We start from the raw sequence: 13,802 nt of genomic DNA on the forward strand, positions 1-13,802 counted from the left end.
CAGAAAACAGTCATTATATTTATATCTTTCTTACTAAACTGAACACTAATTCTTTTATATCAACAATATATATTTACTCTATATATTAGTTTATAATTCTAACACAAATCATTATTAAGCGGCTCATCACTACATACTAATGATTGTTTTTAAAGACATATAATTTAACCAATTATGATTCTGTATTTGAAAACAAAAACAGCTGATTCTTGAGTTTTATAAAACTTTCTATTTGTATAAACGACATTTAAGTAAATATTTTGAAACTGTTACTTAATGGGAATGTATTAATTTAACTAATGGAACATGGGACAAGTTGGACCGAGGGAGCCGGTCATCCATCTTTGGGCCACATGGGTGTGTGGGGAGGGGTCGCACGTGGATTCTTCGTCGGAGTCACGTGCCATTATTTACTTCTCACTCTTGTCTCTGATCAAAGAATGGATCAGAGGACCGTTCTTGTCTCTCTTAATAAATATGGCATGTGTTGTTCATACTCTCCCAATCGTTTCATTACCTTCCCATATCATATGCTCTGGTTTCACATGTACTTTGCTCAAAAATAACTATATACTATTATTATATATGTATTATTAACTAAAATATTCTCGTTTGAATCCAGAGATGATTTCTGTACTTTCCATCTGACTTTTTTTCGTTTCTTTCTGTATCATATAAAAAAAAAGATTAAAATGTTTCTTCTAATAGTAATAGCATATATAATTGTTCTAGAGAAAGAAGAAGTGAATGTGACACAATGTGAATGTGAGTCACATATATGCGGATATGGCCAGAGATGAATCGTCTTTAAATTGTTTTTGTGATTTAAGCCATGTGAGTTTTTGAGACATTTTGTGTTATTTTTCGTTTGTAATAGAGACATTTTTAAATTAGTGGAAGATGGACTATCTGGATTCAAAAAAAATCTGGCTAACATATCAATGATGGTATTTGTTGAAAATAAAACTGTTTGATGATGTATGCAATAAATAGTATTTTCATAAAATATCTCGCAACAATGATTCAATCATGTCTTTTCATAACATTTGACATCTTTCTCTCGTTTTGGCCTCAAATCCATTATTTTGACATATCATTGTTTCTTTAGAGGCATCTTGAGCTGTTTGAAAGTTTTGATGGCTGAATTATCAAAACTCATTTTTTGATTTTTACTATATCCTACACTACACATACCCAAACACATGAACAAGGGTAAGTGAAGTGCGTTATATGAATTTGTAACAAACATTCAGATGTTTGTTTCCAATCATCAGCCAAGTTTTGAGAGATGATAAATTGTTCCTGCAGACACAGAAGACCGATGAAATGTCCCACTAAACTTAACGGGTTGGACTAAGACCTTCAATCCAGTCGAGAATACTTCATTAACATGGGACTAGAAACCCCTCTAATAATTCTTAATACGAAATAGAACATTGTCTTATCATGTTCAGGATTTTGAATTACATAGAAGAAACACACCTTTGTTCATGGCCTTAAAGATTCTCTCGACCTCAGATGAAAAGGAAGTGACTGGTTCATCCAGTAAAATTCTCTTACTCTTGTTGGGTTTGATCTTGAGCAGCTATTTAAGGTACACGAGGCGTAGGGAACACGATCGGGGTATGAGCTTGAGGAGGTATTTGAGGTACACGAGGCTTAGGGAACAAGAGCTTCAGGCGAAAAGCATCCATCCCATTTAAGTAATAGTGGTATAGCCGTTTGGCTCTTATGAACCCGAGGCGCCCATATAATGCCAATGCTCCTTTGTTACTCACTTCTGCCTCCAGAGTTACCTATAGTCATATACATCTTTCCGTTAATTAGATAGCATAATCACACAACCATACTCTCGTCATGAAATCAGACTTGAATATATGGAACTTGAAGAACAATGCCACTCAATTGGTTCCAGTTGCAATCTAGACTTACTAGTAGTAAGTTACTACTCAAATCACAGTTGAGGAATCTCACAGATACAACAGAGAATGACTTGATTATGAGGACTTTTCTAGTAGTAAGTTACTATTCAAATCACAAAACCATACTTTCATGTTGTAATCAGACTTGATTATGAGGAATTTGAAGAGGAAATGCCACTCAGGAGGTTCTATTTGCATTCTATTTACTACTGAAATTATAGTTAATAATATCACAGAATACAAAATTAATAAGTTGGAGACAGGGATTGTTTATTTCAAAATACCATCAGTTACATTCCAATGCGAATGACTATAACGAGTCATGGACTACATACAGAAATTATATAATATATGCATACTAGGTGAGAGACTAGGTTTTGTGATTTCCAACTACAAACATTCGTAACATACACAATACCAACAGGTCTAAACGAATATCGAATGTTTCCAACTCTTAGGAATATGATTAACTACTACTCTCATAGGTGGAACCGAACTTCCACACACAGTGATCTACAAGCTTTTTATAGCTAAACAATTAGATGCAATAAGAACACTTGCAATGATTTTTGCAACTGTATCAACTCAGCTCTGAAATTCTACACGATACTAGTATGATAAAAAGGAGGCAATGTTTGAGGACATGTAATGTAATCTTACAATAAAGAGAGAAGTAAAAATGCAAGAGCAACATACCTCTTCACAGCCTGATTCCATCATTGCTTTTATCGATCTTGTGACAAGCTCTGAGGCTGTCAAACACAATGAAAAGTTAGCACACACAAAATCCCAAACTTAAGAGAGGCATGGCTTTGCAGTGGATCAAACACTATCAGCAATCATCACAAAAATGTCAGCTACCACTATCCACTAATCCCACTATCAATCTGATTCTGTAAGAAGTTAGGGAGGAGTAGCTCAAATATTATTACCTATGCCTCGGCCACGATATGGTTTAATAACGACCAACATGGCGATGTACCCTCTGAAAGTTTGTCGATGATCTCCCATCTTACAGACTACGGTTCCTATGCATTTACCTTTGTGAAAGGCCTTTTTAAGAAAAGAAACGAACGCTACTCATAATCCACTAAAACATAAAACTTATGATAGGAAAACAAAAGGCAGGGTATCAAAAAAGTACCAGGAAGCAGAGCTGCGGCCAGAGGTAGACGAAGTAGCGGTAAGTAAAGATGGAGTAAGGTTCACTAAGTTCTTGGTCAACAAGAGACATAATCAATGGCAGATGATGCTCACCAGAGTAACTCATGTACTCAATCTCTGCCTCATCAAATTCTTCTTTATCTTCCATCCCTTTCTCCATTGAAACAAGTGATTGAGATCCTGAATCGTATGTATATACTTACAAAGAGAAAGATGAAATTTTTGATCAGTTGTTTATATATATATAGATGATACAGGATCACTTAATGCAAAAGTCAGAAAAGATAATAAAGCAGAAACTGTAAAAGAGTGAGCTGATTGGGATCCAATTAAGTTGCATTCTCGGAAAAAAAATGAGCTGATTGTTTCAAACTTGAAAGTTTAGTGCTTTCACGAAAACCTCTAAATAGCTCAATCAATAGCTGAAGCAGAATCTATAAAAACACTCTAGTAAATCAAACGACTTTGGCTAAAGCAGAATCTATAACAAATACGAAGTAGTGAGAGAGGTTAGAAAGAGATAGGGTTATCAAAATTGAAAATTTCAGATACCAATATCACTGGGATGATAAAATAATACTTACCAAGAGATTGAGCTTTGAGAAATTCGAAGATTCAAGTTACGATTGGGTGATGATGTCTGATGAAAAAGAAGAAGAAGAAGCTCCAGAGAGAAAGAGGAAGAAGAAGGTTGATGCCACGTGACAAGCATGTGTAGGGTTTAGATAGATTTGGGCTTTATTTAAAAGCCCAAATAATTAAAATGAAGACCAAATATGTAAAGATTAATTAAAAAAGGCTATCCTAAAATCATTTTTGTTTCAACTTCACTACCTTATCTTCTTCTTCGTCTTCCTTTGAACACATTCGAAAACAGCAACACGGCGATGGCGTCGCTAATACTCGGAGCTCCTCCGCGAGTCACCGTCGCATTAACCTCTTCACGGTTATCATCTTCTCACTCAGAAACCGCCGGTGTCTCTCTCTCTTGCTTCACTCAGCAATTCTCTCTCTCCGCTTCTTCATCCAGCTCAATTCCACTCGGTAATCTCTCTTTAACTCTCCCTCCCAAATGTATCAATCTCTCTCTTACCTCTCATATATCGTTGATGGAGTGGTTTTTCTCCAGTGTACTGTGGAAGAGGTGACCGCAAAACAGCTAAAGGAAAGCGCTTTAACCACTCTTTTGGGAATGTAAGTAATCAAATCTCTCTTCTAAATTTCTTAATTTTACTTTGCGAATTTCGAAAATTTTGGGTTTTGATTTTTTGGGTTTTATGATGTGAATAGGCGAGGCCACGAAACAAGAACAAAGGAAGAGGACCAGAGAGAGTACCGGTTCCTCCAGCACCGCCGAGGAAAGATAAGTTTGAGAACGATGAGAAGATCAAAATCGATATTGACGAGTCTCTCTTCTCTAATTAGAAGAAATTTGAGATTCTCTTCACTTGTTTTTCTCTCTCACTGTAATTTTAATTTGAGTTTTTAGTTCTGATGCTGCGACTCTCTTTTGTTGTTAAAACATCTCTCTTTCTATGAAAGCTTGCTTTTTTCTCTGAATCAGTTTTTTTTCTTCTGATTTGAGTCTTTTACAAAGGGAAAGAAAAGCAAATATGAACACCTAAAAAGCAAAAGAAAAACAAGAAGCGTTGTTGTATCTGTTTTGAAAGTATCAAGAGTTTGTGATGTTCCTGTAGACTGTGCAATGAGTGTAGATGAGAGACTGTACATGACGCTTCCTTGAAAAAACTAGAAGCCTTGTATCTGCTTAGAAAGTAGGAGAATTTGTGATGTTTCTGTAGAACTGTGCATTGAGTGGAGATGAGACTATACACATGACGCTTCCTTGAAAAACTAGAAGCCTTGTATCTGTTTAGACAGTATGAGAATTTGTGATGTTTCTGCAGACTGTGCAGTGAGTAGAGATTAGATTGTACATGACGCTTCCTTCTTCAATCTTTATCTTCCTTGTGACTTTGTTCCATAGATGAATCATGTAACTCCCTTTGCTCATGTCCTTTACCGTCTTCTCTACCCATTCTGCTTCTCTTGTGGTTGCAGGTTTCTTGAAAACCTTTGGGATTTTGATCCAGTTTACTGGATAGAATGCATCCGGGGGCAAGATTGTGACGTTGTATCCAGGTTTGTTTCCTACTCTCGTGATAACTCTAGAGACAAGGTAAGGGCTGTTGTGTCCCCATATGTTTCCGTCGAAAGATGTGGAGTACTCGTGTAGGAATTCTCTCATAACCGGATGGTAGATGTCAAAGACCATCACTGCATTGTTTAGTCTTGACCATGTCTTGGTTTTGGGATCTATACTCTGTGCTCCAATGGCGTTTCTTAGTCTTGATATATCGTCAAGGAAGATGATGTCTGTGTCAAGATAGACTCCTCCATATTTGTAGAGCACCGCGAGTCTTGTCAGGTCAGAGAGATTCATGAACAAGGGGACAGAATCAGGATCCATGCGGCCACTCTTTAGTCTTTTCAGCCAAGCTTCAGCAGGAGTGTTCTTAACGAGGAACGGGATATCAAAGGTTACAGCAATGAGGTTGAAACCTCGATCAATCAATGGTTTAAGGATGGTGTCTCCTCTGCAGGAGTCTAAGGAGTTGGACAAAATCGCCAAGCAGGCACCAGGATTGGTGGTGAAGAGAGTGTCAACAGCTAACATCTCCCTAGGTCCAAAGGATTTTGCAGGAGAAAGCCAAACCATAAAGAACTGAGCAGAGCAGTTGTTGTTGTTGTACAGCTCAAAGAGTCTAGAATGGAATCGCTTGCTCTTGCTAGTCGATTTCAGTATCTCCATATCAGGTAGCTTTCTTCTAAACCAGTCAATTCTCTCAATCTTGCTAGCTTTACGAGGAGGTACCAAAGGATCTAACTCTTCTGTTTCGTTACGGTCCGAGCAGTCCACAACTTTGACAATACTACTAGTAGTACTCTTGGTCATGTTCACGGCGTTATTGGTTCTGGAGAGAGGCATGTTTCTACTGAACAAGTCAATGCTCTCAATCTTGCCAGGTTTAGGAAGAGGTACCAAAGGATCTAACTCGTCTGTTTCGTTACAGTCGGAGGAATCCATAGCTTTGACGATACTAGTACTACTCATGGTCTCGGGGTCATGATCATTGGTTCTGGAGAGAGGCATGTTTCTTGTGAACCAGTCAATGCTCTCAATCTTGCCAGCTTTAGGGAGAGGTACCAACGGATCGAACTCCTCTGTTTCGTTACAGTCGGAGCAATCCACAGCTTTGACGATACTACTACTACTCATGGTCACGGGGTCATGATCATTGGTTCTGGAGAGAGGCATGTTTCTTCTGAACCAGTCAATGCTCTCAATCTTGCCAGCTTTAGGAAGAGGTACCAACGGATCTAACTCCTCTTTGTCGTTAGGGTCTGAGTCAAAAACTTTGACGATACTACTACTACTCATGGTCACGGGGTCATGATCATTGGTTCTGGAGGGAAGCACGTTTCTTCGGAACCAGTCAATAATTCTCTCAACCTTGCCATCTTTACGAGGAGTTACCAACGGATCTAACTCCTCTTTGTCGTTAGGGTCTGAGTCAAAAACTTTGACGATACTAGTACTACGCATGGTCATGGGGTTAGTGGTTCTGGAGAGAGGCACGTTTCTTGTGAACCAGTCAATATTCACAAACTTGGCAGCTTCGCTTGGATTTACCAGCGGATCGAAGTCTTTCTTTTCGGTATGGTCTGAGTCTACAACTTTGACGATACGAGTACTCATGGCCACGGGGTCATCGGTTCTGGAGAGAGGTAAGTTTCGTTTGAAGGGTGAGTTGTTGTCAGGAACAACAGACTTTGGAGATTCAATGAAGAGAAGATACAACGCGAGAACAGAGATCGCATAGATTGCGAATAAGGGTTTCCTTGCTTGCATCTTTGATCCTATCTTGTGAAACAAAAAAAAAAAGCTCTTGCTAGGGTATTCTTGTTTCAGAATATAAGATCGTAGACAGAACAAGACTAGAGGTAATCCATATATATCAAAGTTGTGTCGGTTTAAGAATCCGTAATGGAATTGGATTACGTTATGGTTACGATATCAGCCATCCCTTGGTGCCATGTGGGTTTTGGAAATACCTTAATCTAATAATGGATAATTGTGATCCTTTTTATTTTTTTCCTAAGATTATCTTCTATATATATATAAAAAATAATGCAACATGAGGAAATATGTATTTCCCTTTTCTTAAATCATACCGTATTTTGATTGGATAATCTTTCTTAAAATTAATAACCCAACCTGACTTCATAAAAAACCAAAAAAACAACCTTGAACGCCACGCTTTCTCATTCTCTCTACCTTGACTCTGTTCGCTTTATCTCATTGTATTAACTCTGTTTCACCTAAGTGTTTACTTTGAGATGAAATCTTTTTGACTCTGTTTCACCTAAGTGTTTACTTTGACTCTGTTACAACGATGAAGTGTTTACTCTGTTCAACCTATATGTTTCTAACATGGATTCAATTGGTGATCCATTTAGACAAATATATTAAAATTTCTACAAATTCGTCGCTATATTTCTAAGTTCTAATAACTACATTCAACTACCACATAAGCTACTAAAATATAATATAGATATCAAGACAAGACGAGGGATCTTGGTGTGGAGCTTTTGATACGTCAGTCGCATGGCAGTTAAGTTTATAGATCAAAATATCAGGTAACAGAAAAATAATCGTCTTCTGTATTTGATTAATAAGTGAAAAAGTGTTTACCATTTAGGCTTTGGATACAATCTTATACAAACCTAGAAAATCAAGATTAGAGTAAAAAACATAAAACACCTATTTGTTTTATTTCTTGTTATCTCTGTATTCCTATGCAAACAACACAGTGGTCTGAAATTATAATCTCTATAACACTTCCCTTTCCGATCTTAATTTTTCTGGTGATCTTGTTCCATAGATGCAGTCCATAGCTATCTCTGTTCAGCTTGACCAGATCGGCTTTGAGTAATGTGGAGTCATTGCTGCTCCTTGGCGTCTGAAATAGTCTTGGAATGTCTAACCAATTGAATGGATAGAATGCTACTGGTGGCAATACTGTGAAACTGTCCCCGATCGTTTCTCGAGCTCTCTGCGCTACTCTGGTTACCAAGTACGGTCCATTGTGTCCCCATTTGTTCCCATCAAACGTCGAAGCAAACTCTTCCATGAAACTGTAAACAAGCGGGTGCTCTTTCTCGAAGATCAGAACCGCGTTGTTCAACCTTGTCCAGTTCTTTGCGTCTCCTTCCACCACAGTTTGTGCTCCAATCGAATTCTTCAATCCTTTAAAGCTTTTTGTGACGATGAAGTCGGTATCTAGATACACGCCTCCGTACTTGTATAGAATCGCTAGCCTCGCGAGGTTTGAAAGATTCTGGTGTAACGGTATCCTTCCAGGATCTCTTTTGCAGCTTTTCATTTCTTGAAACCATGTTTTGGCTGGTGTGTTCTCAAGCAGCAACGACATGTCTGGTGTGATCGCAAAAACCTTGTAACCCCGATCAAGTAGTGGTTTTAGGATGGTATCTCCTTTAAGAGTATCCATGGATCCTGATACAATCATCAAGCATCCTTGAGGATGAGCTTTAAAGACGCTTTCTACAGCCAAAAGTTCTCTTTTCCCAAAATACTCTGCAGGTGAAAACCATGTCATGAAGAATCTAACCTCACATTTGTCGTCGAGAGACTCAAGAACCCTTTGATGAAACTGCTCTGAAATGTTAGTTGACCTAAAAACCTCGAACTCTGTTAGATGTGATCGAAGCCAAGCCATTCTATCTCTGCTTGTAGTGTTCTTTGGAGGAGCCAATGGTTTTCTCTCCATTCTGTTTCTTTGTGTTACCTCAGAAGTTGGTGAAGACCAGAAGAGAGTTGATTCTAGAGACATGTTTGAGAGGATTGTTCCCACAACAACGAGTAGCATTATGACCGCGAAAATGGCGGTAGAGAACACCGGGGAATTCGTGTGCCTGTATTGCCGGACATCAAGTATTTCTGAGAGACTCCTTTTGTTATTATTATCCTTCTCCATAGTTTTCAGAATGTGTGGAACAGAGAGAGGGAAAGTCAAAAATCTCACATGGAGTCTTTGAAGCTAATGCATATAATAACCTCCTCAATTATATTTTCATTATTTCTTATAGACTAATGTGATTTAGTCTAGGTAGTTGGATTATATTAGATGTAGATTAATGTGGTTTGGTCTATGTAGTTGAATTAATTTAATAGAGGAATTTTTTTCCTTTTTCTAAACATAAACATAGTTGAAATGTTGAGTATGATGAAAGCGCATGATGAAGATGAACTCATCTTTCTCCATTTTCTTGGTATTGTTTTGGGATTAGGATATTTTAAGGTTCTTCATGTTTTATTGGCTTTAAAAAAACTGTTAAACTATAGGTCAACCTTACGTGGGAGTTTGGTTGCCATATAGATTACATATGATTGTGGAATATGCTGAAGATGTGCATACCACTAAGGGTGCCATGCTTTTTGTTGCTGTTCCTGTGGTGATTTAGAACTAGAATTTTATTTAAATATTATACTTATAATGTTTCTAGTAGCGAAGGTTTTGAGGGTTTTTTTTTTTTTTTTTTGAGTGCCATGGTTTTTATAGTTATACGTATAATGGTTAACTATGATAATTTCTATCCACAGTTTTAACTGCAGTTTTTTATTCTTATTACACAAATGTTATTTTTTCATTTACTATTGTTGTAAATTTTTAAATAAGCCATTGAAACTTATAAAAAAAAATAGTTATTATGATTAATTAATTTGCCAAACTATAATGATTGTAATTGATCAGTTTTGCCAAACTCTTTAATGGTTGAGTTGATTTTTTTTGTTTTTGTTGATTCTAATCGATTGATGTTGAAAAAAGTAGTCATCATACGTGCAACATATGTGTTTTTCCCCCTTGTGAGAACACACGGATCGGTATACAATGATGAATGGTTTTGAGTTTTTGCGTATATGTCTCTTCTTTGAAAACTCAAAACACAATCTCCATGGTTTGGTTGGTTCAGAAAAAAACTCCATCACTATTGTTATAACAAAACAGTCTAAACCGTATACGGACGTTTTGAAGAATATATCTTTCTCTTGATTCTCAAAGACTCCGCTAGGTTCAACTTGTACTAGTCGATCTCTGATGAGAGATATAACTTGTACTAGTCGATGTCTACTGAGAGATACCTCATACATATAACCAATGGTTGCTAGGAAACAATTCTCTAATGAAACAAGTTCGAAATAATACTATGTAGAGTCTAGTTTATATATAATAAGTAGCAAAATATAAGGTAATTTCCATAAGAGATCATCACCAAAGATGAGGATATATATCACGATGACTCGTTTTTGTCCATCAAATTTGTTGGGGCATTGATTGTTACCCTCAGATTCTTCGAAACACTACTACGCCTTATGTTCTGCAAAACGAAATTTAACATTATTGTGAGAAGTTTAAGAAGAAAAGGCTTGTAAGTTTCATTTACTAAGAATCTTGAACTGTTAAAGGAATGAGGATGTGTACCATATGCCTCAAGGCCATGTCAAGGGAGGACTTAGAGAGATTTCTCCCAAAGCCCAAGCTCGTTTTATCGTCGTATTTTGGAGGTGGCAGTTTCCTCATGTTCACAACTCTTTCCACCATTTGAGTGCCCATCAACACAGGATTCACATCATTACTAGTCTTGGACCGTCCTGTTGATCTGTCACCTGAGCTGTACACTCTGCTTCTTGAGGCTGAGACAGGTCTAGCACGTGTTTCAGGGATTGTTGGAGTTGTAGATTTAGCACTAGAAATCGACTTTCCCACTGAGGATGAACAGGTATAGGCAGATGCTCTTGGATTGGATTTGATTGTAGAGGTTCTAGTGTCTGGATTTGAACTCTGAGCAGAGTTGGTTAGTCTTGTGGAAGGTAATGTAGTTCGTGAAGTGGGTGTGGGTTGTCTTGACGGTTTACTGCTTAGTTTTACTTTTTCAGCGGTGTTGATGACTTGTTTGCTTAAAGCAGTTCTTGAGATTGGCTTGGAAACTTTGACGCTCCGTGTCACAGGTTCTTGAGGAATGTTTTCAACCTTAAAAACAAAAGCTTAACATGAGTAATCATTGATGGTGAATAAACTAGCTAGTGTTTGGAAACATGAACCGCCATAGTGTGAACATAGTACTTAGGACTAGGATAGACTAAGAAAGACACATATCAATCTCTTATTTCCTCTTAAAGACAAGATAGATAGATAGATAGATAGGAAGGATGAGGAGTTTTAAGAAATCGGTTCTCACCCGTTGTTTCAAAGCAGTACTGGACCTAGCTTTAGTCTCTTTGAGTTTAACCATTGAGTTCTCTTGCCCTCCTAGCGTCTCAGGAGCCGCAAGTAACCTGGAATCAGATCATCTATACATAAATATCTCAACAAAAAAGGCGAATAGCTCTGCTCTATTCGAACATTCTATCTAACAACTCAGAATTGGAATTGCTTAGAAGCAAAGCTAATGTTCATAATCTCATCAAACAACTTAACACTTTAAACACATTAAGAGAAACACATTCGAGCACTCAAAGAAGTACCATTCGTAATCAGATTTGTCACTCTCAGAGTCCAAGAACTTTTCAACAGCGCTCCTACTCGTTTCCAAGATCTCTAAACTCTTTGTGCTACTCTTGTCAACACTGTTTGCTCCTGTACAAATCCAACAGCAAAATTAACACAAAAATCACTAAAAAAAAACTCTTAATTACTCAAAAATGAATCTAAGATTCCATAGTTCACTTCTTAGATTTAGGTTCCAGGAGCTCAGATTCGAAGAAATCAAAGTCAAAATTAGAAGAAATGAAGAAGATCCGGTAGTAGACTAACCAGATTCTGGAAGAGAAGAAACGATTTGAAGCTTCTCGCGTCTTCGCATCTCCAAAAACAAAGAGAGCTCTTCATGTCCATCACGACCCACCAACACATTCTCCATTTCTCGGAAAAAAGAAAACCTCTTCTTCACGCTTAGCTGATGATTCACTATGAAGATCGTAGCCAAAAAAAAAAAAAAAAAAAAAAAANACGAAACGAAAGGTTAACAATGCAGAAGAAGAAACAAACAGAGATTGATTCAGTCGCGTATTCACGAAACTGCCACTGATTCAGTTCAGGTGTTTGTTTTAATTTTTTTTTGTTGAGGAGATGGTGGAGCGTCGGAGGAAGCTAGAAGTAGTAGAAGAGGAGAGGGGGTATAGATGTAAATGACGTAGGACCCTAATCAGACTGAAACTTAAGATCTGAACCGTTGGATTCACAACGGCGATTGACTGATCGGACGTTTGATATTTGAATAGACTGGCCAATGAAAGCTGCCTCGTAGACCGTGTGAAATTCAAAAACACTTCTCTGTTCATTTATTTTTCAACGCGGCCCATTATGCTAATTGTTTGGGTTTTTAACAAAAGCCCACAAAATTTCTGATTTTTACCGGTTTAGAGAAAATTGGAGGTTTATCGCGGTCAGTCATACCAATCATACATACGTATTTAATTATTTATATGTAATTTATATTAACTGCTTAGACAAAAATTATTTATTGATCATATTAAAAACATCAACATGAATAGAGAGAGAGATATGAGAGACGACAAAAGGCATTCATAGACAAAAGTCACAAAACCCACAAGACGAGGAATTGAGAAACTTATCAACAAGACTCATCTTCATCAAGACACCCAAAATAAAAAAACATGAAATAATAAACACTGAATCTCAGGAATCTCTCTGACAAATCTTTCATATTTATAAAATGAATCAAGAAAATTTGGGGTTTTTTTTTTGTTTGTTTTCGATTCTCCATTGTCTCTGGTTTTTGGAAATTTTGTTTTCAAAAACATTGGTACTTGTCTTCATTTAAGATGAAAAAACTCCTCCCCCTGTTGCAGTGACAACATTGTTCATTTGTTGAAGTCCCATGTGAAAACCATTTGGTTGTTCTGAAAAATATACAATTATCACAATCTTAGTGTTATGTTAAAGTACTATTAATTATAACATTGTAGTATAGAATATGTGGAAATTAACGCACTCTGAGGAAGTTTGTCGACGAAGAAACATATGGCAATAATGAAATAGCACATCAAAAGGACTAATCCCTTCATGTAGTGTGAAGTCCCGTCCTAAAGAACCACAAAAACATAACAAACAAATATTTAGATCATCCATATTGATTGGTCTAATAGATTAATAAGGTATTAACTGAGAAATGCTTAACCTGTAATGTGAAGGCTGTGATGATGATGGATAGGGCAAGAGAACCGGTTTCGAGGAGATTGAAGTTAAGATCCATGTTAATTCCTATAATCCACGACACGATAATGGTCAAGGGGACGACGAATAAGCCAATTTGTGTCGCAGAGCCTAATGCAACTCCCAGTGATATGTCCTGTAAAAAATTATTTGCATTTGACATAAGTTTATGCATTATTTTCTACAACTTTTACATATAAAAAGATATTGGATTAACTAATTAAAAGCAATCAGGGTAATAAAAAGAAAATGAAACACTCACGAGCTTGTTCTTAAAAGCGAAGATGATGGCTCCAGCGTGTTCAGCCGCATTTCCAACAATGGGAAGCAATATGATGCTTATGAAACTTACTGATAGGTTCCATGATTCCGATGCGGTCTGAACCAAAGATAACGT

General features: G+C 37.1%; 6 protein-coding genes across 7 annotated transcripts in view; 1 reads left to right on the top strand and 5 right to left on the bottom strand.

Moving 5' to 3' along the window:
* Positions 1,357-3,782, bottom strand: LOC104792609 (N-alpha-acetyltransferase MAK3). 2 transcript variants are annotated; one of them, XM_010518796.2, is made up of 5 exons: positions 3,671-3,782; positions 3,067-3,284; positions 2,855-2,975; positions 2,619-2,674; positions 1,357-1,796 (listed from the first exon to the last, which is right to left on the bottom strand). In XM_010518796.2, exons 2-5 carry the CDS (start codon positions 3,244-3,246, stop codon positions 1,590-1,592), a joined length of 564 nt encoding a protein of 187 aa, XP_010517098.1. In that variant the 5' UTR covers positions 3,247-3,284; positions 3,671-3,782; the 3' UTR covers positions 1,357-1,589. The 2 variants fall into 2 exon arrangements, with proteins under 2 accessions (XP_010517098.1, XP_019102517.1); XM_019246972.1 differs by having other exon boundaries at positions 1,359-1,796; positions 3,067-3,236; positions 3,671-3,766.
* Positions 3,895-4,646, top strand: LOC104792612 (30S ribosomal protein S31, chloroplastic). Its single transcript, XM_010518799.2, has 3 exons — positions 3,895-4,130; positions 4,216-4,280; positions 4,377-4,646. Exons 1-3 carry the CDS (start codon positions 3,974-3,976, stop codon positions 4,509-4,511), a joined length of 357 nt encoding a protein of 118 aa, XP_010517101.1. The 5' UTR covers positions 3,895-3,973; the 3' UTR covers positions 4,512-4,646.
* Positions 4,508-7,266, bottom strand: LOC104792610. Its single transcript, XM_010518797.2, has one exon. It carries the CDS (start codon positions 6,997-6,999, stop codon positions 4,960-4,962), a length of 2,040 nt encoding a protein of 679 aa, XP_010517099.2. The 5' UTR covers positions 7,000-7,266; the 3' UTR covers positions 4,508-4,959.
* Positions 7,821-9,174, bottom strand: LOC104792613 (uncharacterized protein At4g19900-like). Its single transcript, XM_010518800.1, has one exon. The coding sequence runs from the start codon at positions 9,143-9,145 to the stop codon at positions 7,931-7,933; it is 1,215 nt and encodes a 404-aa protein (XP_010517102.1). The 5' UTR covers positions 9,146-9,174; the 3' UTR covers positions 7,821-7,930.
* Positions 10,155-12,303, bottom strand: LOC104792614. Its single transcript, XM_010518802.2, has 5 exons — positions 11,984-12,303; positions 11,695-11,806; positions 11,409-11,505; positions 10,652-11,200; positions 10,155-10,547 (listed from the first exon to the last, which is right to left on the bottom strand). The coding sequence occupies exons 1-5, from the start codon at positions 12,087-12,089 to the stop codon at positions 10,461-10,463; spliced, it is 951 nt and encodes a 316-aa protein (XP_010517104.1). The 5' UTR covers positions 12,090-12,303; the 3' UTR covers positions 10,155-10,460.
* LOC104792615 (vacuolar cation/proton exchanger 1) overlaps positions 12,735-13,802 on the bottom strand; it is a 3,639-nt gene continuing 2,571 nt past the window's right edge. Inside the window, exons 7-10 of the mRNA XM_010518803.2 lie at positions 13,668-13,784; positions 13,371-13,541; positions 13,185-13,275; positions 12,735-13,092 (exon numbers count right to left, since the gene is read on the bottom strand). Of these exons, the coding sequence (XP_010517105.1) occupies positions 13,010-13,092; positions 13,185-13,275; positions 13,371-13,541; positions 13,668-13,784 (462 nt within the window). The 3' untranslated portion in view covers positions 12,735-13,009. The remainder of the gene's footprint in view (positions 13,093-13,184; positions 13,276-13,370; positions 13,542-13,667; positions 13,785-13,802) is intronic.

This window comes from Camelina sativa, chromosome 6 (genome assembly GCF_000633955.1).
Source record: "Camelina sativa cultivar DH55 chromosome 6, Cs, whole genome shotgun sequence".
NCBI lineage: Eukaryota > Viridiplantae > Streptophyta > Magnoliopsida > Brassicales > Brassicaceae > Camelina > Camelina sativa.

Excerpts from the sequence above, each read along its gene's own strand:
- LOC104792609 (XM_010518796.2), bottom strand. The coding sequence starts at position 3,246 with ATGGAGAAAGGGATGGAAGATAAAGAAGAATTTGATGAGGCAGAGATT. Across the intron at positions 2,976-3,066 it reads GGCCGCAGCTCTGCTTCCTG|GCCTTTCACAAAGGTAAATG; the intron begins GTACTTTTTTGA and ends TTTCTTAAAAAG. Across the intron at positions 1,797-2,618 it reads TGGAATCAGGCTGTGAAGAG|GTAACTCTGGAGGCAGAAGT; the intron begins GTATGTTGCTCT and ends ATATGACTATAG.
- LOC104792612 (XM_010518799.2), top strand. The coding sequence starts at position 3,974 with ATGGCGTCGCTAATACTCGGAGCTCCTCCGCGAGTCACCGTCGCATTA. Across the intron at positions 4,131-4,215 it reads ATCCAGCTCAATTCCACTCG|TGTACTGTGGAAGAGGTGAC; the intron begins GTAATCTCTCTT and ends GTTTTTCTCCAG. Across the intron at positions 4,281-4,376 it reads TTAACCACTCTTTTGGGAAT|GCGAGGCCACGAAACAAGAA; the intron begins GTAAGTAATCAA and ends TGATGTGAATAG.
- LOC104792610 (XM_010518797.2), bottom strand. The coding sequence starts at position 6,999 with ATGCAAGCAAGGAAACCCTTATTCGCAATCTATGCGATCTCTGTTCTC.
- LOC104792613 (XM_010518800.1), bottom strand. The coding sequence starts at position 9,145 with ATGGAGAAGGATAATAATAACAAAAGGAGTCTCTCAGAAATACTTGAT.
- LOC104792614 (XM_010518802.2), bottom strand. The coding sequence starts at position 12,089 with ATGGAGAATGTGTTGGTGGGTCGTGATGGACATGAAGAGCTCTCTTTG. Across the intron at positions 11,201-11,408 it reads GTACTGCTTTGAAACAACGG|GTTGAAAACATTCCTCAAGA; the intron begins GTGAGAACCGAT and ends TTTGTTTTTAAG. Across the intron at positions 10,548-10,651 it reads ACATGGCCTTGAGGCATATG|AACATAAGGCGTAGTAGTGT; the intron begins GTACACATCCTC and ends TTCGTTTTGCAG.